Source organism: Aspergillus eucalypticola, assembly GCF_003184535.1.
Source record: "Aspergillus eucalypticola CBS 122712 chromosome Unknown BO83scaffold_5, whole genome shotgun sequence".
In the NCBI taxonomy this organism is placed as follows: Eukaryota; Fungi; Ascomycota; class Eurotiomycetes; order Eurotiales; family Aspergillaceae; genus Aspergillus; species Aspergillus eucalypticola.
The window spans coordinates 1,113,774-1,131,978 of record NW_020290279.1 but is presented as its reverse complement, the minus strand read 5'-3'; the positions used below and the strand labels follow the sequence as shown (position 1 = coordinate 1,131,978).

At 51.2% G+C, this 18,205-nt stretch overlaps 6 protein-coding genes across 6 annotated transcripts; 3 read left to right on the top strand and 3 right to left on the bottom strand.

The window, feature by feature from the left end:
• Window positions 1–10: 10 nt before the first annotated feature.
• BO83DRAFT_406225 (uncharacterized protein) lies at window positions 11–3,493 on the bottom strand. The gene is made up of 5 exons (XM_025533868.1): window positions 3,190–3,493; window positions 2,441–2,984; window positions 1,986–2,399; window positions 358–1,550; window positions 11–306 (listed from the first exon to the last, which is right to left on the bottom strand). The coding sequence occupies exons 1-5, from the start codon at window positions 3,444–3,446 to the stop codon at window positions 255–257; spliced, it is 2,460 nt and encodes an 819-aa protein (XP_025391273.1). The 5' UTR covers window positions 3,447–3,493; the 3' UTR covers window positions 11–254.
• A 294-nt stretch (window positions 3,494–3,787) lies between these two features.
• dps1 (putative aspartyl-tRNA synthetase Dps1) lies at window positions 3,788–7,263 on the bottom strand (the record flags this gene model as incomplete). Its single annotated transcript, XM_025533867.1, has 6 exons — window positions 3,788–4,548; window positions 4,605–5,573; window positions 5,920–5,923; window positions 5,945–6,706; window positions 6,768–7,070; window positions 7,127–7,263. The coding sequence occupies 6 exons, from the start codon at window positions 7,261–7,263 to the stop codon at window positions 3,871–3,873; spliced, it is 2,853 nt and encodes a 950-aa protein (XP_025391272.1). The 3' UTR covers window positions 3,788–3,870.
• A 246-nt stretch (window positions 7,264–7,509) lies between these two features.
• BO83DRAFT_355500 (F-box domain protein) lies at window positions 7,510–9,031 on the top strand. Its single transcript, XM_025529150.1, has 2 exons — window positions 7,510–8,031; window positions 8,106–9,031. The coding sequence occupies exons 1-2, from the start codon at window positions 7,652–7,654 to the stop codon at window positions 8,905–8,907; spliced, it is 1,182 nt and encodes a 393-aa protein (XP_025391271.1). The 5' UTR covers window positions 7,510–7,651; the 3' UTR covers window positions 8,908–9,031.
• A 105-nt stretch (window positions 9,032–9,136) lies between these two features.
• On the bottom strand, window positions 9,137–12,983 carry BO83DRAFT_376054 (coatomer subunit gamma). The gene is made up of 6 exons (XM_025530615.1): window positions 12,595–12,983; window positions 12,197–12,507; window positions 11,165–12,131; window positions 10,761–11,108; window positions 9,896–10,711; window positions 9,137–9,838 (listed from the first exon to the last, which is right to left on the bottom strand). Exons 1-6 carry the CDS (start codon window positions 12,668–12,670, stop codon window positions 9,606–9,608), a joined length of 2,751 nt encoding a protein of 916 aa, XP_025391270.1. The 5' UTR covers window positions 12,671–12,983; the 3' UTR covers window positions 9,137–9,605.
• Window positions 12,984–13,181: 198 nt separating this feature from the next.
• BO83DRAFT_332529 (phosducin family protein) lies at window positions 13,182–14,492 on the top strand. The gene is made up of 4 exons (XM_025528301.1): window positions 13,182–13,278; window positions 13,334–13,516; window positions 13,590–13,945; window positions 13,998–14,492. The coding sequence occupies exons 1-4, from the start codon at window positions 13,241–13,243 to the stop codon at window positions 14,144–14,146; spliced, it is 726 nt and encodes a 241-aa protein (XP_025391269.1). The 5' UTR covers window positions 13,182–13,240; the 3' UTR covers window positions 14,147–14,492.
• A 490-nt stretch (window positions 14,493–14,982) lies between these two features.
• On the top strand, window positions 14,983–16,028 carry rsmA (putative bZIP transcription factor (Fcr3); the record flags this gene model as incomplete). The annotated part of the gene is made up of 3 exons (XM_025527324.1): window positions 14,983–15,114; window positions 15,181–15,449; window positions 15,515–16,028. 3 exons carry the CDS (start codon window positions 14,983–14,985, stop codon window positions 16,026–16,028), a joined length of 915 nt encoding a protein of 304 aa, XP_025391268.1.
• Window positions 16,029–18,205: the final 2,177 nt, after the last annotated feature.

Genomic DNA, 18,205 nt, shown 5'->3' with positions numbered 1-18,205 from the left:
ACTTATTTTTACCTGTCAAATAGTGGACAATGGTTGGATCATGATAAATGAACAAGCTTCAATGATGCATGACTGTGCTCGCTAGAGTACAATATCCACGATAACCCTGTGCGCTAAGTGACAAGGCGTATTCCGTGCCAAAGTAACACACACACATAACATATAATACCAACTTTGATGAACAATATAGGGGATATCAACCATGACCATGAGTAGAAATAGACATCATAAACAATCATAGCACCCTATCCACATCAAGAAATTCTCCCAATCCTTTTCTTCCCAATATCAATCTTCCCGCCCAACCTGTACCAAATTAGCAAAATCCCCAAAAGAATGAAATGTGGAAAGACATACCTGGTAGCATCCTCATCCGCCAAATTCAACAACTCATTCTGCACCTGCAACTCATTATTAATGGCAATCCCCAGCTCCTTCTGCCGATTAACAATCCTCATCAACTCATCGACCGCAACATCCTGATCCTGCATCATCTGCTTCTGCAACTGCACCACCCCACTATTATCCAATTCACGCGTCCTCTCCGTCTCCCTCCCCAACACCCTTCCAGACGACCTAATCGCCTTCTTCCCGCCCTGCGTCCCCATCAACGCCTCCTTATCCTGAATCGACGCCACCGCACTATCAATCCGACTCTTCGCCGCCATAGCATTCAACAAATCCTCCAGCCCATCTTTCTCTTTCCTCGCGTTAATCAGTAGATCCTTCCGTCGTCGCATCTCCCCTTCCCCGAGGGTATTGTTCCCACTAACGCTCCACGCCGTGGCAACAGTCGTAGCGGTATTCCTGCGCCCGAGTTTACTACCCGGTCTTGACCCTGCATTATTATTATGATTCTCCTCCCCCCCACCAGAAGAAGTACTCGAGTTACTCAAATTCCTCAACCCACTCTCCAAACTCCCAATCAACCCTCCCGCCCTAACAAGCTCGCTCTTCGCCCTCGCCGAACTCTCATGCTGTCGCTGCGGCGTAGTCTCCTGATCCCGTCTCGTCAAATACAACCTCGCATCATGTAAATGTCCCTTCATATCCCTGAAACAATCCAGCCAGAGAATCGGGTCCGTGATGCCGCCGCCTTCTGAGTCGCCCGGGTCGGTGATTGCTGCGTGGAGACGGGTACTTGCCCCAGTACCGCCACCACCACCAGTGCTATTGTTGTTGGAAGGTAGGCTCGGAAGATTCAGAAACGCCCGCCATGCGGGGCTGTTCCGCCATCGGGGATCGTCGCTTTCGTTAATCGCGCGGAGGTAGGCTTCTAGTGCTTCGCGGCGGGATTCGCGCAGGGTGGCGTTGTTGATGGTGTTCTGGAACCAAGATTTCGGGGGGAGGGGGGCCGGTGGGGGCGCATTTGTTTGCGAGGTTAGGGTGTTGTGGAAGGTTGTGAAGTCGGAGTAGCGCTTTGAGATGGTGAATGATCGGAGAGGGAGGCGGAGGGTGATGTTGTAGAGGGTGTAGGGAGGTTGGGTTGCGGAGATGCTGGTTGTGGGGATGGTGATTTCGAGGGTTGTGGGGGGCATTGTTTCTGGTTTCTTGTTTTGGGGGTGGTGGAGGTGGAGTTTGGTGTTGGTGGTGGATGATGGAGTTATTGGGGCATTGTTTGCGTTGGATTTGAGGAGTGAGTGTAGATGGTGGGTGATGGTGAAGCGGTGGAGGATGAGATGCGCTGATAAGGAAGTAAAGTACTAAGAGTAAGTCACCGCCGGATCACAACAATGACGCAAGGTCATTAGTTACCGCTTACCTTCGGGGCTGCCTGCGCATAACTATCACACTCGAGTAGCGATATGATTAGGCTTCAATTTAATACATTTAATTTGTATTAGACTTTCCTATATTACTGGGTATCTTGTTTGACTAAATTGGTGGATCACTCAACCTTTCTCTCGTCATGCGGTAGCCTCGGGCCCATTCCATAGCTCGCGTGCTCCCAGCAGGTCCCGTTGCCCATAATACTCCCCGATGACCGTGATAATCATGTCCAGCATGGCGCGAGTCTGTGTCGCCGCTTCATTCGTAGGTTCTTCGTTGTTAACCTCGGGTTCGGTGACTGCGGGTTGCTCCTCTCCACCTGCGAGCTTCGCCTGGAGTCGTGCTTTGGCTGCCTCTAGCTCCTCAGCAGTAGCAGGCTTCTCTTCCTCCACATCCTGCATATCGTGATCCTGGTCGTCACTCGGCCCATCCACTTGTTGTGCTCCGTCCTCTCCCTCTGCAGCGTTTTCCCCCGTTTCGTCTTCAGCGTCTTCCTCATCCGACCCGTCTCCCTCCTGCATCTTCTTCTCATCCTCCTCCCTCATCTTCCTCAGAATCTTCACAGCTCTCTTTCCCAGATCCCGAATCTCCCCAACCTCCTCCGTACCTAGCTGTCCAACATCCCTACACTTCCCCAACAACCCCCACGCCCAAGCCCGATGCGTCGAACCCGTTGCGCATCCCCACTCCGTACATTCTCCGACATTAACCGCGCCATGATCTCCAGTACACCCAGCACACTCTCCATATCCATACACGCCAGCTGTACAGTCTGTGGATCCACCGCCAGGAGTAGTCGGCGCCATTCCTTGCGCGCGTTTCGCGAGTGTCGCGGCAGACTGATCGGGTGGGATTCATCGAGCCCAGCGATAGCTTCGGAGGGAGGTGTACATTTCAGTATCGATCGAAGAAGCAAGAAGCGATGGTGAAGGAGGTTGTAGTAGCTTGATTGGGCGTCGGAGATGCCCTCGTCGGCGACATCCGCAGCAGGGGCGGCAGTAATGTTGGTCTTAGACGTATGAGGAACAAAGTAGACCCCATCAACAACAACCCCCTCAGGAACAGGCTCTGATACATCCTTCACCTCCTCATGCTGTTGTTGCGGTTCCCCACCATTCTGCACCTGCTCCTGCTGCTGCTCCTGCTCCGTCGCAGCAGTCGATTCGGTCGTTTGCGGTGCCGTAAACAAAAAAGGGAGTGAATTTGCTTCCGATCTACAACAAACCAGAATAAAAAAAAATGAGCCACGTCACATCACATCACATCACATCGCCGAATTCAAGAAATGCCGAAGGAGGCCATCTTTCGCGAGCTAAAGTCCGAAACACGCAGGCATTTAGCAAGCGGGAAGCGAAAAGAGCCGAAACAGAAGAAAATACAAGCAAAAGGAAAGCATCAAGAAAGGAGAGTCAAACTTACCGAACCATGCGTAGATATTCCAAGCCATCTTCAGCAGGCCCGTAGAATAACTCATCATCACCCGCGACGTCTAGACCCGGAAAAGCACTCTTTTGGCCGTATACTGGGTGGTTGCGCGGGCGTTCGTATGGAGTCACGGTCGGCTGTGCTTCTTCTTCGTCATCTTCTTCGGCATAGGACGGGCGGGAACGTTTCGCGTAGGGAGAGTAGCCGGTGACTGAGCCGGACGGTTTGCGTTTGTCGGGCATGTTGGTCATGGTCTGATTTGCTTGTTGGGTTGGAGTTGGGGGAAGCGAAAGTTCAGGCGGAGAAAATGCCGGTGATCCAATGTTTCCCCCCCGGGAGCTTGGGCCACTTTTTACTTACTACGGAGTATAGGGGAGCCACTATGACAACACTGTCAGAATTCTACCTATGATAAGCATCCGTTACTACTACTAGGCGATCGATTCCGTCCTTACCTAGGATCCCAGGTGATCATGCAGTATACAACATAAATTACTGGATAACTCCGCCAGGACCATAGTTTCCAGTACATGCTACTCATATTCTATCTTACAATGAGCTACGCTAACTGGTAGGTATAGACCTTAAAACGCTAAACATTCAATTCGTCGCTCCATTATATTCTTTTGTATCCAGATACAGGTCTTGTAATCTATTGCGGCTCTAGCCACCCGCTTAAGGGCGGAGACGCTGGGGGTCACGGGGGAACAGGGACGCCAGACGAACGTTAGGCAGACCCAGGAAAAACATGACAATACGGTTCAGACCCAGACCACCACCGGCGTGGGGAGGACAGCCCTGGCGGAAAGCAGACAGGTAGTCCTCGAATCCCTCCTGGTTGGGGTTGAGACCCTTGGCGACCATCGACTCCTCCAGCTCCTTGATGTCGTGGATACGCTGGGCACCGGACATGATCTCCTCACCACGCATGAAGAAGTCATACGAGTTGGAGAAGCGGGGGTCCTCCGGGCAGGCCTTGGTGTAGAAAGGACGGACGGCCATCGGGAACTTGTCGAGCACGTAGAAGTCCGTGTCGTACTTGTCACGGATGATCTGTCCCAGCTGCTTCTCCATCGCGGTGGTGAAGTCGTTCTCGAAGCGCTCCTGCTCGGAGACATCGACACCGGCCTCCTTCAGCATAGCAACACCGTCCATGTAGTTCAGGCGGAGAGCCTTGCCATCCTTGGGGAGCTTGAAGTCACCGGCCTTGGGGTAAGACTTCTGGATGATGGCGATCTTGTCAGCGTAGCGCTCCTTGAGCTGGGAGAGGATGAAGACGAGGAGGTTCTCGGCGAACTCCAGAACCTCGTGGTAGTGGCCGCGGAAAGTCTTCTCGAAATCGAGACCAGCGAACTGGCGAAGTCAGTATACGTACGTAAGCTGATGCTTTTGTGGTCATTTGGGCCTACCTCAGTCAAGTGTCTGTGGGTGTTGCTGTCTTCGGCACGGAAGACGGGAGCAATTTCGAAAACGCTCTCCATGTCACCAGCAATGCACATCTGCTTGTACAGCTGGGGACTCTGGGCCAGGTAGGCGTTCTTCTTGAAGTACTTGACCTCAAAGACGTTGCTACCACCTTCGGTAGCCGCACCCACCAGCTTGGGGGTGAAGATCCACCGCGAACCGCTCTTGATCATGTATTCGGCGAACAGTTCGGCGACGCCGCTAGAGATCCAGGTGATAGCCTGGCTGGTTTCGGTCTGGAGATCGAGGACCCGGTTGTCGAGACGGGTCTTGAGAGTGACAATAGGAGCACCATCCTCACCAACCTCGAATCCCTCCTCGCTGGTCTCCGGGGGCGGTCTCTCGGCATCCTTGACCTGCATAGGGAGCATCTGGGCCGCCTCAGAGATCATGTAGACCTTGCGGATGTGGATTTCGTGGTTGCTAAGGGTAGCCGACGAGATGGGCACGGCAGGCTTCTTGATGATACCGGTGACCTGGACAATGGAGTTGACGTTCAATCCACCAGTGTATTTGATCATCTGACGGGAGATGGGCTCCGCAAGAGCAATGACGGCCTGCAGCTTCTGACCCTGCTGTCTCAGCATCAGGAAAGCCAGCTTGGCACTCTGCACACGGGCATTGTCGACGCGAGCCACCAGGGTAACCTCCTGCTCGTAGTGCTCGTCGGAGATGTCGGAGAATCTCGTCGCGGCGATGACATCTTCGGACTCGGGAAGCTTGCCATACAGGTCCTTGGCGGTGTCGTCGGCAGCGGCGGCGGCAGCTTGAGCCTTCTCCTGGGCAGCACGAGCAGCAGCCTTCTCAGCCTTGGCCTTCTCCTTTGCGGCCTTCTTCGCGGCGTTCTTGCTGGCGCTCTTGCTGGCCTCGGCACCCTCGGCGGGGGCGGCCGCAGCGGCGGGGGTTTCTTCGGGCTTGGGGCGAGTGGGCAATTCGGAGTCCGCCATGGTGAAAGGTGTGGATAGGGAGTTGATGAGGGAGAGGAGGGAGCAGCAAGGCGATCAGGAACCAGTCCGTCGGCCTGAATGGAGCTCCAACTTTCTCTTTTGAGTCACCCCGCCGTCCGAGGCCCACAGCCCTAAGCCCTAGGAGGGGCTGTCTATCACCTGATGCGGATGCTGCCATGCCATACGATTATATAATAATGCGCTGCATAATATATGTTGTACTATATACAATTGTGATAGTCTATTCGCTATGCTCGCAGGTGCAGTCGCAGTCTACTTATCAAACACTCGCTCAAAAAAGGAAGACAAATACAAATCTACACCGTTACCTCTAGGACCGCCACTGTGAGTTCTTCAATGCCCACTCGACTGCCTTGTGCACGTTATCAGCGATCGTCGTCGGAGTCCACGCTGGCTCACCACCATTGTAGACACCGGTTCGCACAAGGATCGAGTGCCACTTGCTGCCATGTTCACTCCGGTAGCTGTTCGCGCCACGGATATCTGACTCTGGATTGTCTCCGATCATATACACATTCCGCAAAGGCTGCTGAGCGTCCGAGCCGAATACTCTAGCACGGTTGCGCAAGAGCTGATGCTCCGCAAACTCGTACGTCCCTTGGTAAGGCTTGCCAATAATGGTCTTCTTTAGCTCGACGCCTTTGCTCGGGCCTCCAGTCACAGCAGCCCAGATGCCTTCCAGTGCCTCGCGGAATCCTCCCTGGCCAAGACGAGGAAGGTGGTAGGCTGCAGCCCACCAGAGGTCTGGGTTCGAAAAGTACAGATGCGGCTGCCCATCTTGTTGGAAACCCCGATTAGGAAGATCAGTCCGACCGTTCTTTTCGGAGATGGTGCCTATCACGCCCTCCGACGATAGTAGGACGTCGGTGATGATCTGAGCGTCTAAAGCCCAGTCCCGCGGGTCATTGAAGACAAAGATGGCGTCAATCTTCAACCCTCTCGAGGGGTCACTGGAATCCTTTGGGTTTGGCAATGGCTTAGAAATCTTCTCGTAGTAGCTCTGGAAAGATCTAAAAGGCCAGATAGATGGGTTCGCCATATAGATATCGCCCGGTGTCACCACGTTTTTGAAGCCGTACCTGCATCCATTGTTAAGACGATCATCCACGAAATGTTGGGGACAAACATTGGCCTGCATACATCTGCGCTACCTGGCGACAACGATCACCTTCTCCTCCGACCACCAGCACGCATTTGTTCTCCAGGGCACTCTGCTCGTCCGGCCCGCGCACAAGCTCCGCGAAAGGTGAATGACTCTGAACAATAACCTCCGGCTCCAATGGGACCTGGAGCTTCTCGCTTATTTCCGCCACTCGCTCAGTTTCATGTTTTCCACCACCATTTGTCAGGAGGAGAAACGGGATGTTCTGTTCTTTGAGAAGGGCTAGCGACTCAGCGGCTCCGGGGATAGGTTTAGAGGATCGTAGCAGCACGCCATCGATGCTAAACACCAGTCAGACTATGTGCTACACCAGCGTGGATAGAAGTTGCTTACTCACTCAAATGCAAAGGCGAAGTCGGGGACGCGGGAATTGGCAGTCTGAAAGGCACGTCGGCCCAGACCAGTGTTTACCAAGGAGCGGGTGGAAGTACTCTGCAACAGCGCAAGGGAGCGCCAAAGAGACTGCGATCGCATACTCGAAGTGTAAATAGTAAGTATCTAATAAGTATGAGAAATAACAATCACAAGCAACAGCGGTGAACGAATACAATTGAGCGGATGGGAGTCGTCCGGATGACAGGGAGCTGCAGAAAGAACAGGCCGGAGGAGAGACGTGCGGAAGGCGGAGATGCAGCTGGCAATCGGCGGAATGATATCATCTCGCTTCTCCGCCATTTTCTTTTCCCCTCACATTTTCTTGATCGCCATCCGACTTACTTTTTTGCTTCCCCACCACACAACTTGCATGACTGACACTAGATATATCTGTCGCCCCGGGCAGCTACATATCTCCCCCACCCATGTCTGCGGACTCTTAATTTCGACCTGCCATGGGCATTGATGCATTCCATGATTGCCCATAATGCCTTTGATGCCCTCACGCCAGATTTATCTCCCCACAGAAATCGTGGTGGAGATTATCACCTACGCCGCCGCAGATGATAGTCATCGTCAGGCCACTCTCCACGCCTGCTGCCTTGTCTCACGCCAATGGTATTCCGTAGCCATCCCATATCTCTATGAGAAGCCGCGCGTGAGCGCTGGGACGGCTTTCAAGAATTTCACCGACACAATTTGTCCGACCATCGGCGCACGAAAGAACAAGATACAATTGGGCAGTCTAGTTCACAAATTGGACCTTAGTGGCCTCGTATATCATAGTTCCAACAGTTTGACTGCACGACTACTGGGAAGGGTGAAGGAGAATCTGGAAATTTTTCTGGCCCCAAGAATTTCCTTTGCGTAAGTCTAATATATATGCTCGTTGTGCATGCCTCCGCCCGCTCCAGATACTTGATTCTGATACTATTGAACAGCATCAACAGCCTTCCGGCTCTCTCCAAATGTACAAACATCAGACACCTCGACTTATCGCTAGTGGGCGATCCAATTCCCTTTCCCGACCTCAAGAAAGCGATCAGCAAACTCCGCAGACTAACTACCCTTCGCCTTCCGCGCTCAACCTCCATCATCACCTACGACGACGCTGCAGCCACAATAGAATGGCCTCCTAACCTCCAACGCCTACAATTCAGCGGCCATTACCGTTCCATACCCATGTCTTCCTTTCCTTGGCCTCGCACAATGACTACCCTAACCCTCAAGAACTGCGCCGATCTCTCCATGTCCAGCCTCGGCAGCCTGATGAGCAACCCCCAACTAGCCAACCTGAAACGCTTCACCGTCTCCGCTTCAAACCGTAACCTGCAACCCGAATCCATCAATGCCATTCCAGTCTTCCTCCCTGAACTAGCCTCCCTCAGCATCCCTGGCGACTTAGTCAATGATTCCTTCTTCGATATCCTCAGTCACATGCACCCTCCACTACCGCTCGAGGATCTCGAATTCGGATTCCCAAGTCTAGACGCCAACATAACCTTCAGCACAAGCTCGTTAATCACAGCCATGGAATACGGCTTAGCGAACCTCCGATCGGTGGGCTTCTCTGAGCTGTTCTGCACCAACCAGCGAATTCTGGAAGACACGGAGATCGATGACTTCATTCATAGCCGGTTCTCAAAGAAGGAACGAAGAAATTCCAAATCTTTCTTCAAGAATGGGGTAGAGAAGAGCGATTACACTGATGATGATGACACGATTGGCGTTTATTATATATAATGGTCGGCGTTTCCTTTCTATATACCTTTTTGTTTACTTCCATCAGATGTTTTTTCGACTAGAGTTTGTTTATATATTTTGCTTGTTGAAGATTCAATATGATAGACCGAATGATTTTCCGCACGATATTGCTTCGTCCAATGCTTGGCTATCTACTACTAGTAGTATTAATATAAAAAGCTTCTACAAAACACGAAGCGGAAGCAGAAAATCTCTAAATAAAATGGTAGATAGATATAGTATGATGACGCTTTTGACTACAGAACGACTCCAGCCACTTCCCCGTTCCATCGGCCACCCGGACAAGCGAAACGGGGAATGACACGAAGACAAAGCAAGGGGGGCGAGGACATGCTAACATGTTCGAAAAAATGTCAAGGGGAGGGGACAAACATCGGCAGAGAAAAATGGGGGGAGGAAAGTAAAATGTTGAAAGATACAGTCAGCTGGAACAAGAACAAGTCAGATATGGAAATGAAGAGAAATAGGTAATTCGAATGAATAGGGTAGTTTGACGCCTACGCAAGATATTCATCGCATCTAACTCGGCACCAGAATTATAGATGAAGAGAAAAAAGAATAAAAAGGAAAATGAAAATGAAGCAGGGGGGGAAACAAGAAATATCTGATCTCATAATGCAGGACTCATGCGCCTCGCGAACATGCCTCCTTTACACATTTACAGGGGTCCATGAAGCTCAGGAAACGGACGCAATCACAGCTGGTGCAACTCCTTCTTCCTCCGCCCGGACGACAATCTTCATGGTCACTCCAGTCTTGCTGGAGAAAGCCATCTTAATAAGGGATGCAACCCGGCCGCCTGTCACTGTCTTTCCGAACAGTTTCAGTGTATGCGTGCTGTTGCTGAGGGCCACATCCGTGCCCTCGAGGGGCTGCAGGGAGAGCGTAGAGATTAGTTGCTCGGTGGCATCTGTGATGATATTAGTTTTCGAAGATCTAGGCCCGATGTGGAGAGGGGTTGGCCTACCTGAGATGCCCTTCATGTTGCTGAGCTGAAGAGTCTCGCTGACCTCCTCACCGTTGGCACCTGTCTGTTCCCACACGTGGTCGAAGCTGCCAGCAAAGGTTGGGATAACGTAGTCACTGCCAGTGAGATCAAGGTCCTCAACCTGGTACTCGTCATCATAGCCGCTGTCCTCAGGCTCGCCAGTAGTGGGGTCAATCTCTTTACTGGTAAACTTGAGGTTGTTCGTAAAGGAGATAACAGGAACGCTGTGCTCGCCAGCAAGTTTCTTGAAGGTGACGTAAACGATACCGGGCTCATTCGTGGCCAGCTTAGGAGCAGGAACGATGAATTCCTCCTCCAAAACATCTTCCTCTGACGGTGTCGCAACTACTGTCACGTCTTCCAGAACAGTGTCCGGCAGAGTGTTCTTAATGTCGTACTGCAGCACAACGTGCTCCTTGAAGATGTGCTTAACAGCCGTAACCACATACTCCGTCTCGCTCTCAGTAAGTTCAACAGGCGCAGAGGACTTGAGCAAAGTGCCGTACTCCTTGAGCTCTGGAATCTGCATAAGCTGTTCGGCGTATTTCTGAGTGGCGGCGACCGTGACGGCCTCGGCCACACCGTTGGCCTTGCCCTTGGGCGGGCCAGTCGAAGGTGCCTTGAGAGTGGGCGTCGCGCTTGTGAGCTTCTTGGTCCGCTCCTCAGCCAACGCCTGCTCCTGTGAAACAACCGGGATCGTGGCAACGTCGAATGCAGCATCAAACGTCGCCTTGTCTGTTGATGTAACATACATCACGAGCTGGTGCTCGAATGTCGAAAGCGAATACATGGATTCTGATGTCGTCAGCAAAGTATAAACAAGCCTAGTTCGCAGAAAGCTTACCGTTGCTGATAAAGCGGCTAGCAGTCTCATCCTCTTCGTTCATCAACCGCAGATTGAGGGCAGCACGATCACGCACTTCGTCATCGACGTCATCCAGGCATCGGGTGAGAAGGACAGAAACACTGGACTTGACTTCAGGATCCTTCTGTCCGACACCGAACTTGGCCAAAGCGGTCACGGCGGCAGCTCGCACAATGGCATTCTCCAAAACGACACGGTTGTAGATGTAGCGAATAAACTTGGTAGGGTGTGACGTCTTAGGGCCCTCCACACCAAGCAAGTGCAATATCCTGACTGACAACTTGGTGAACTCGCAGTCCTCGATGAATTCACACAGATGGGCGAGCGCTAGTTCTGTTAGTTAGCACCAAAAAAAGACCCAGAGCTTCCAGGGGAAAGCTTACCATCCTCCTGGCTTTCGGGGACAAACTTGATGAGGTCGAACATGCTCTCAACCACGCTGCGCTTGAACTCGTAGCCACCTTCATCTCTCAGAATGCCGCTCAGGAACGAAAGCATGCCGGCCTGCTTGCTAGGGAACTTGAGGCACAAGGTGCGAATGGCCTCTACAATCGTGATCTTGAATTCGTCCGTGATGTCTGCCATGAAGCCGGAAATCTGCTTCATCAGGCGATCGACGCTGGCCTCGTTACCGGTCTTCAGAAGAGTCGTGATGGCAAATGTAGCGATGGAACGGTTGGAGTTGGAGATAAGGGCTTCGATATCGGGGTTGCAGACGTTCACCACGTGAGGCTTGAAGCTTGCGAAGTTATGAAGGATGCGGATTGCCGCAAACTTGGTGATAGAGCGGGGCGAGGAAAGGAACAGTTGCAAGACATGGACGGCCTGGGAGGCTTCCGCGTCCGAGACATCCCTCATATCGCAGATGGCCTTTGCCGCTTCAAAGTTGACCATCTCATGCTTGTGTCGGAGCCAGCCATCAAGCATCTGCATCATAGGCTTTCTCAAGCCCTGGTCTTCTTCCGCCAGCTTAGCCGCCAACCGCACCAGAAGGACAAGAGCCGCGGGGCTCTTGACCACTCCAGCCGCACCATACTGCTGAACCATCTTCACCAGAGCCATACGGTCATGCGAGCGCATCTGGTACAGGAGACCAATGGCGTGGTATTGAGTCATGAAGTTCGATTGCGAGATGGCGTGAGCCTGAGAGCTGCCACCAAACCCAAGGAATCCAGTCGATTGCTTCCCGCCCGAAGCAGCCTCTTGCGTCTCACTCTGCCATCTACGGACCACATCGCGCGCGATCGGAAGAAGGTGATAGGAGGAGACCAGCGCTGCGGAGGATACCGAAGGGGTCTTGTCAACGATAGCGGTCTTGATTAATCTCTCGATACCTTGCACAGTAGTAGCCTGCATGAACGACCATTATCAGATATCTCGTTTGACAAGAGAGTAGGGGTTCCCAATGCGCTTACGTCAATGATGCGGCACAAGGCACGGATGGCATTTGCCCGATACAGAACGTCGCTGCCGACAGCAGTGTCCTTCATGATAATGCTGGTTGACATGATCACATCCTCCGCCGTGTTGGCAAGTTCCTTCAAGATCAGGTAGACCATTTGTCGCAGAGAGGGGTCCTTGTTCTGGAATAGCTTGGAAATGCCGAAGAACAATGTGGTGGCCTCGTTCGTGGGGAACTGCTCCCCGGTAAAAAGGAGGACGGCGATCTTGGTCAGGAGAGTACGGCATGTTCGAGGAGATATGGGAGATGAATTGAACAGTCGCGCTATAGAAGAGCAAGAGAAGAAAGTCAGCAATCACGTTCAGAGTCTTGATGCGACTCCAGAGAAGAGCGAAACTGATAGACCCTTACCATCTTGAAACACGGAGGTCCGATCCAGCTTGATCATGGACTGATCAGCGTCCTCGTCTTTCTTCATATAAGACATTGTGACGGGCTGCAGTGATTGCCGCAGCAGCACAGTTGTTTAATGGCACTCTCTAGGTTGGAAATTGGGCCCCGTACGGGTGACGTCGGGGGATTGTTCAATGGGAGACGAATAAGGGCGGGTCAGTATGATGGGTTAGTCGTGGTGCAGGCGGTGTATGTACACGACTATGGCGCCCTCATTATCTTTCAAAGACAAAATTGATGAAAAAAGAGGGGGGTGGCCAGTGAAGATATAGAGACACTTGCCCAGTCCCCGGAAAAGAAGCCGAAAGAGAGAACGACAGACCAATGGAGATAGTAGAGGATGGGTGTTTTGGCCAGGGCAGCAGCAACAGCAGCTCTCCCGACGGCCTCCAACAATCTCCAGGTGGCCTTCCGCGTCTGTGGGCGGCTGAGCCACAGGGCGGTGTGGCTGACTCTGCAAACGGAGCAAACACGCGGCATGTCTCGCCGCAGAGGGTCTGTAGAGTGTGTAGGCTGCTGTCTTCCTCCTTTACTCTTATCATACCATTTGGTAGATCAATAAATTCATAAAAGCTCATAGAACAGCCTCATTTCCGCCGCAGTCATGCAAGTCGAAGTCAACCCTAACGAGGATACCGAATGGTCAGATCATCGACTTCGTTCACCACCGTTAGCCATACAAGCTCACACCCCGCAGGAATGACATCCTCCGCAAGCATGGCGTTATCCCCGAGAAGCCCCAAGATCCCGAACCTCTTATCCAAGAAGCCCTTGTCGAGGCAGAGCGCAAGGCATATGAAAATAGACTAGAAGACAAGGATTTGGACGAGTTGGATGCACTGGAAGATGAAGAAGATGAGGATTTCCTCGAACAATACCGGTACTGAGATGATCGCTAGCATGCCCCTGACACAGGTACCAGGAAGTTCGGCTTCACTAACGATCTGTACCAGTCAAAAACGATTCGCGGAACTGTCTACACTCCAGCAAACTAGCATTCATAATCAAGTATACCCCCTACAAAAAGTTGATTACGCGCGCGAGGTGACCGAAGCCTCGAACAAATGCTTTGTGCTCGTTCATCTGAGCTCTTCAGGCGCCAATGTCGAATCGCAACGGTTGACCGAATTATGGCGGCAATTAGCGGCAAAGTTTGGTGACATAAAGTTTTGTGAAATTCGAGGCAACATGTGCATCGAAGGTTATCCGGAAAGAAACACCCCCACTATCTTGGTGTACAGAAATGGCGAGATCATGAAACAGCTCATAACCTTGCGGGAGATGAAGGGGCCAAGGACTACTGTTGAAGGTAAGGACTGTTCTTCATATTTGCTTCTTTGTTTCTAATACGAGCCCCGTAGATCTGGAGAAGATGCTCTTGGAATTAGGTGCCGTCAAAGAAAGCGATGTCCGTCTGAAGAAAAGGTCGGACTCTTCGGAAGATGAACGCCCATCCAAGCTAAAGTCCTCGAGGCCCACAGTGGAAGATGACGACGATGACTGGGATTAAGGAGGCATAATCAGAAAATATGAATTTGAGAATCTGGACGGTCGCGGTCCTCTCTCTCCGTGACTGGGTTCCAATGACCCTTTGAACCAGATGGGCATCGAATCGTATCCTTGCCGATATATGCACGGGAATTTTACCATGCATCACATAGATCACACCATGGATTCCAGCTTGATAACCTGGCAGAAAATTGGTCATGCTGGCTAAACCAATTTTCTACATCTTTGTTTGACATGTAGAGCTCCGTACCACCAGGGTTTCCAGCTTTCGGTCCGTTAACTAAATACCTATCACATAGTAGGTAGGCAGCCAGCGAGCCAAACTTTGAACACGAATGTGTTAGCACTCTATACTTTCTTGTACCTTGACAATTCCTCTAGGTTCTATCTCAGTACAGACCCAAGTATGTAGTAAGTAGTAGTAAGCGTCCGCCAAAGTGGGTCTCCGTGGCTGCAAATAGCCATGTGCTTGATTTTGTCATTTACGAAAATAACCAAATTTCTTTACATAGAGAAAGACATCTAGAGCGATACAACAGATGGCTTGTATATGACTTCAGCTGCCTAAAAATCAATATTCGGTCGATCGCTGCAATCCATTTCCAATGACAGCCGGGAGCGTGATATCCCTCGGCGGCTCCAAGTCTGGCTATAATTGGCTTGGGGCTGCCACCGGGCGGGTTTGTCACTGCGCGGTCCATCCCGAGTCCATCGCTGCCGTGAATCCAATTCTAGGCCCGGCTGACTCTCTCCCTCCCTACTCTTGGGGTTCATACCTCCTCATCAATCCACAAGAACAGCATATATCGTATCTTTCCTTCTCCAGGACGAGGCGAGATGGATTATTCATTCTATTCAAACCATCCCCAGCAACCTTATCCTCTCTACGGCGTCCACGGGCTGCCCACTCCCGACCAAGGCAATTCGGCCCCTCAAGCCGAGGCCATCCAGGGCGCTTTCGCTCCTTTGGTCGGTCTCTCTTGTCTTTGTGGATACTAAGCATATAAACTTCTCACGACGCTGACTTGTGGAAAGGGAGCGCAAAACTACCAGTCTTTCGATCCGAACTTGCGCTTTCAGGATCCTCACGCAGCCGCTGCCTTCGTTGCCCCGCCACACTCGCCTCCCGAGTCCCTCACCAAGCAGTCGGTCACCAGCAATGAATTTTCTAGCCAGAACGTTGATCGAGCCTCTTACGATGGAGATGATCAGCTCTTAGACCATAGTCTCGGTCGGAGCAGCAGCGAGGAGAAAGAGAGTCTGACCCCGGCGCAATCGAAGCGAAAGGCCCAGAACAGAGCTGCGTGAGTGGTTTCAGATCGAGGACTGTGTTACATGCCATAAACTAATCTCTGATTACTGAATCCAGTCAGCGCGCATTTCGTGAACGCAAAGAGCGCCATGTGCGTGAACTGGAAGAGAAAGTTAACAACCTTGAGAATGCATCAAACACTCTTGCGGCGGACAATGAGCGACTGAAGAGAGAGCTGGCAAAGTTTACGACCGAAAATGAGATACTTCGGGCAACATCAACTTCAATGCGCCAGTCAGGCCAGCGCTCCACCGATGAGGAACCGACAACGACAGGGCCATTGCAATACTCGCCCACGGATTTCAAATCCGATGCAGTTGGGAGTAATGGCCCCGCTCATCGCATCACCATATGCGGAAAGACGGGTGAGAAACTGCTTGACTCGGGAGCCACCTGGGATCTCATCCAGAATCATGAGCTCTTCAAGCGTGGCCTAGTGAATATTGGCGATGTCTCGGGTCGGTTGCAAGGTACTGCTCAGTGCGATGGGCAGGGGCCTGCCTTTCGGGAAAGCCAGGTCCTTCAGGCCATTGAAGAAAGTGCAGCTGCTGGCAACGATGACTTGTTGTGAATTTGCCTGTTAGCATGGATTCAACGATGCAATGTCTTGCTTCTTGGTCGCTTTATTTCGGTGCACAGGCGTCAGGGTTTGTTTTCGGAGTATATACCGCTTTTCACAAGCTTCATGGAACATATGCTGCGATTTGCTACTGTTTCGTGAAGTGGAGGACTCCATTGAGTCTTTCCTGGAGTCATTGGAGATTTAGGAGTGAACCATTATGCCTACTGCTACCAGAGTTCTCAAATTTGAACTGGTTTCCTTGTTCTCAGGCTCAGACTATTATTGGTTGACCTCCTGGGTACTTTGTTTGCTTAGGGCTACGTAGAACTGCATGTGCATTGCCACGGGGTTCTGTGATTTGCGCTATCCGGAGGGAATCCTCACCCATGCTGTGGTATTAACCTAGCAAGGACCCGACAAATCGAAGTCCACTGATACCTTACAAGGCATGTTTGCTCGACGATCAACTTGAGCTATGGCCCGGTTGAATGTTGAACATCTTTTGCCAGACAATGGCTCTTGAAAGCCAATGAGCATAACTCGCAAGATGAGGAGACAATCTTACTTTCTTCATCAAAACCATTGGGTATATCAGCTACTCCGTAGTAAACAACCTAATGTGTGCTGGCTAATCTGAACACGATGCATACATACAGCTGCACCGCTTGCGTGGTGTAGATCCAAGCGACGTTGCCCTGGGTAATCATGCGTCAAGGCAAGGGCGACATGATAGCACCATGCTTGTTGTATAAGACTCGGAGAAAAAGAGCGAGAGAAGAGTGGGATGTGTGGCCCCAATCAAAGCACTCCATATCTGGTTGTTTGTTTGGGGGTGGGAGAGGTGAGGCTAGAAACAATTACTCCAGACAGCACTACAACCATGACTTGGGGGGGAAAACCCGACGGTGCAGAAAGGGTAGATGCAGTCTGCACCTTCTATCTAGTAGTAAATGCATACGTGGATGAACGGAGTGATTCAATCTGCCAACCTGCAAACGCCAACGTTTCCTTTACCTGAAAGACTACTACAAAACACCCCGCAGTCGATAGCTTCGAACTCTTGGCAACAATTGACCTGTGCAGACCTGAAATTGACTGGTAAATTTCCTTTTTGTGTGCATGAGAAGAAGAACACACGGGGTCATTTTTTCTATTTCGTGGTTTCTGATGAATGTATTATTATTATATTATCTATGTGATGATTGAATTGGGATCATCGTTAGCGGTGAGACCAGGGATGATTATTTGCGGGATTTACCCTCAGATCAACTCCTGATTATTCCAGTTACTCAATTACTCAATTCGTTAGTGACTACCTGACCACCGTCGTCATCATCCTGGAAGAGGATCAGGTGATGCCAATGATGTTTTCTTGATCGCCAATGCTATACTATACAGGTGTTCCATCTTGAATCGACGTGGTACTACTTACTTGAGCTGCACGTTGATCTGGCCCAGTAGGTGTTGTTGTGGGAACACACACACCCCAGAAGTGGAGAGGGGGGAAGTTTACTAGTAGTAGAGACAAAAGAGGGAAAAGGGACGTGTTAGGTATTCTCCGATCCATCATGTCTCAGGCACTGATCGATGGTCCGATAAGGCGCGTGTGTTTGGGCCCCCAAAAAAGACTTCCCCCCAATTAACTAACACCAAACTAATTGAGGGCCCCCCGTAAGCCCACTGTATTTAATTTACCTTCACGAGGGTTGCAAATGCGGTATCCGGGGTCACCTGTTCACCGCCCGGGATCAATCGGCCATACTAGGAAAGGGAGACGTTCCATTCCGAGGGTAAAAGTACTACTCCAAGGTAGAAAGAATTAGGGTAATTTATGAGATGAGGTGAGAGACATTTTTTTCCTTGCCTTAACGACGATCGGGTTTTAAGGAGGCGAATGGTGTGGTACAGGGAAGAATAATGGGGTCTACACGGATGGTATTCATTTGCCTGGGGAATAAGCCTCTAGTTAATGGGGGGGAGGGGGGAAAGGTGTAGTACTAAGCATCATCTCATCATCGATTTGAGGTGAGGTGCTTTGGGGTCACCGCGGGTAAGAGGGGAAAAAGTAGCGTGAGGGAAATAATCATCCGCCACAAACCGCGTAAAAATTTAAATAGGTAGCTTTTTGGGGGTGATAGTATGGAACATTTGCTTTTGGGTTTTAGGTTATTTTCATTTCGTGATTA

Excerpts from the sequence above, each read along its gene's own strand:
- BO83DRAFT_355500 (XM_025529150.1), top strand. The coding sequence starts at position 7,652 with ATGCCTTTGATGCCCTCACGCCAGATTTATCTCCCCACAGAAATCGTG. Across the intron at positions 8,032-8,105 it reads GCCCCAAGAATTTCCTTTGC|CATCAACAGCCTTCCGGCTC; the intron begins GTAAGTCTAATA and ends ACTATTGAACAG.
- BO83DRAFT_332529 (XM_025528301.1), top strand. The coding sequence starts at position 13,241 with ATGCAAGTCGAAGTCAACCCTAACGAGGATACCGAATG. Across the intron at positions 13,517-13,589 it reads GATTTCCTCGAACAATACCG|TCAAAAACGATTCGCGGAAC; the intron begins GTACTGAGATGA and ends GATCTGTACCAG. Across the intron at positions 13,946-13,997 it reads GCCAAGGACTACTGTTGAAG|ATCTGGAGAAGATGCTCTTG; the intron begins GTAAGGACTGTT and ends CGAGCCCCGTAG.
- BO83DRAFT_406225 (XM_025533868.1), bottom strand. The coding sequence starts at position 3,446 with ATGACCAACATGCCCGACAAACGCAAACCGTCCGGCTCAGTCACCGGC. Across the intron at positions 2,985-3,189 it reads GAATATCTACGCATGGTTCG|ATCGGAAGCAAATTCACTCC; the intron begins GTAAGTTTGACT and ends GGTTTGTTGTAG. Across the intron at positions 307-357 it reads GCGGATGAGGATGCTACCAG|GTTGGGCGGGAAGATTGATA; the intron begins GTATGTCTTTCC and ends AATTTGGTACAG.
- BO83DRAFT_376054 (XM_025530615.1), bottom strand. The coding sequence starts at position 12,670 with ATGTCTTATATGAAGAAAGACGAGGACGCTGATCAGTCCATGATCAAG. Across the intron at positions 10,712-10,760 it reads TAGCCGCTTTATCAGCAACG|AATCCATGTATTCGCTTTCG; the intron begins GTAAGCTTTCTG and ends TGACGACATCAG. Across the intron at positions 9,839-9,895 it reads CAACATGAAGGGCATCTCAG|ATGCCACCGAGCAACTAATC; the intron begins GTAGGCCAACCC and ends ATATCATCACAG.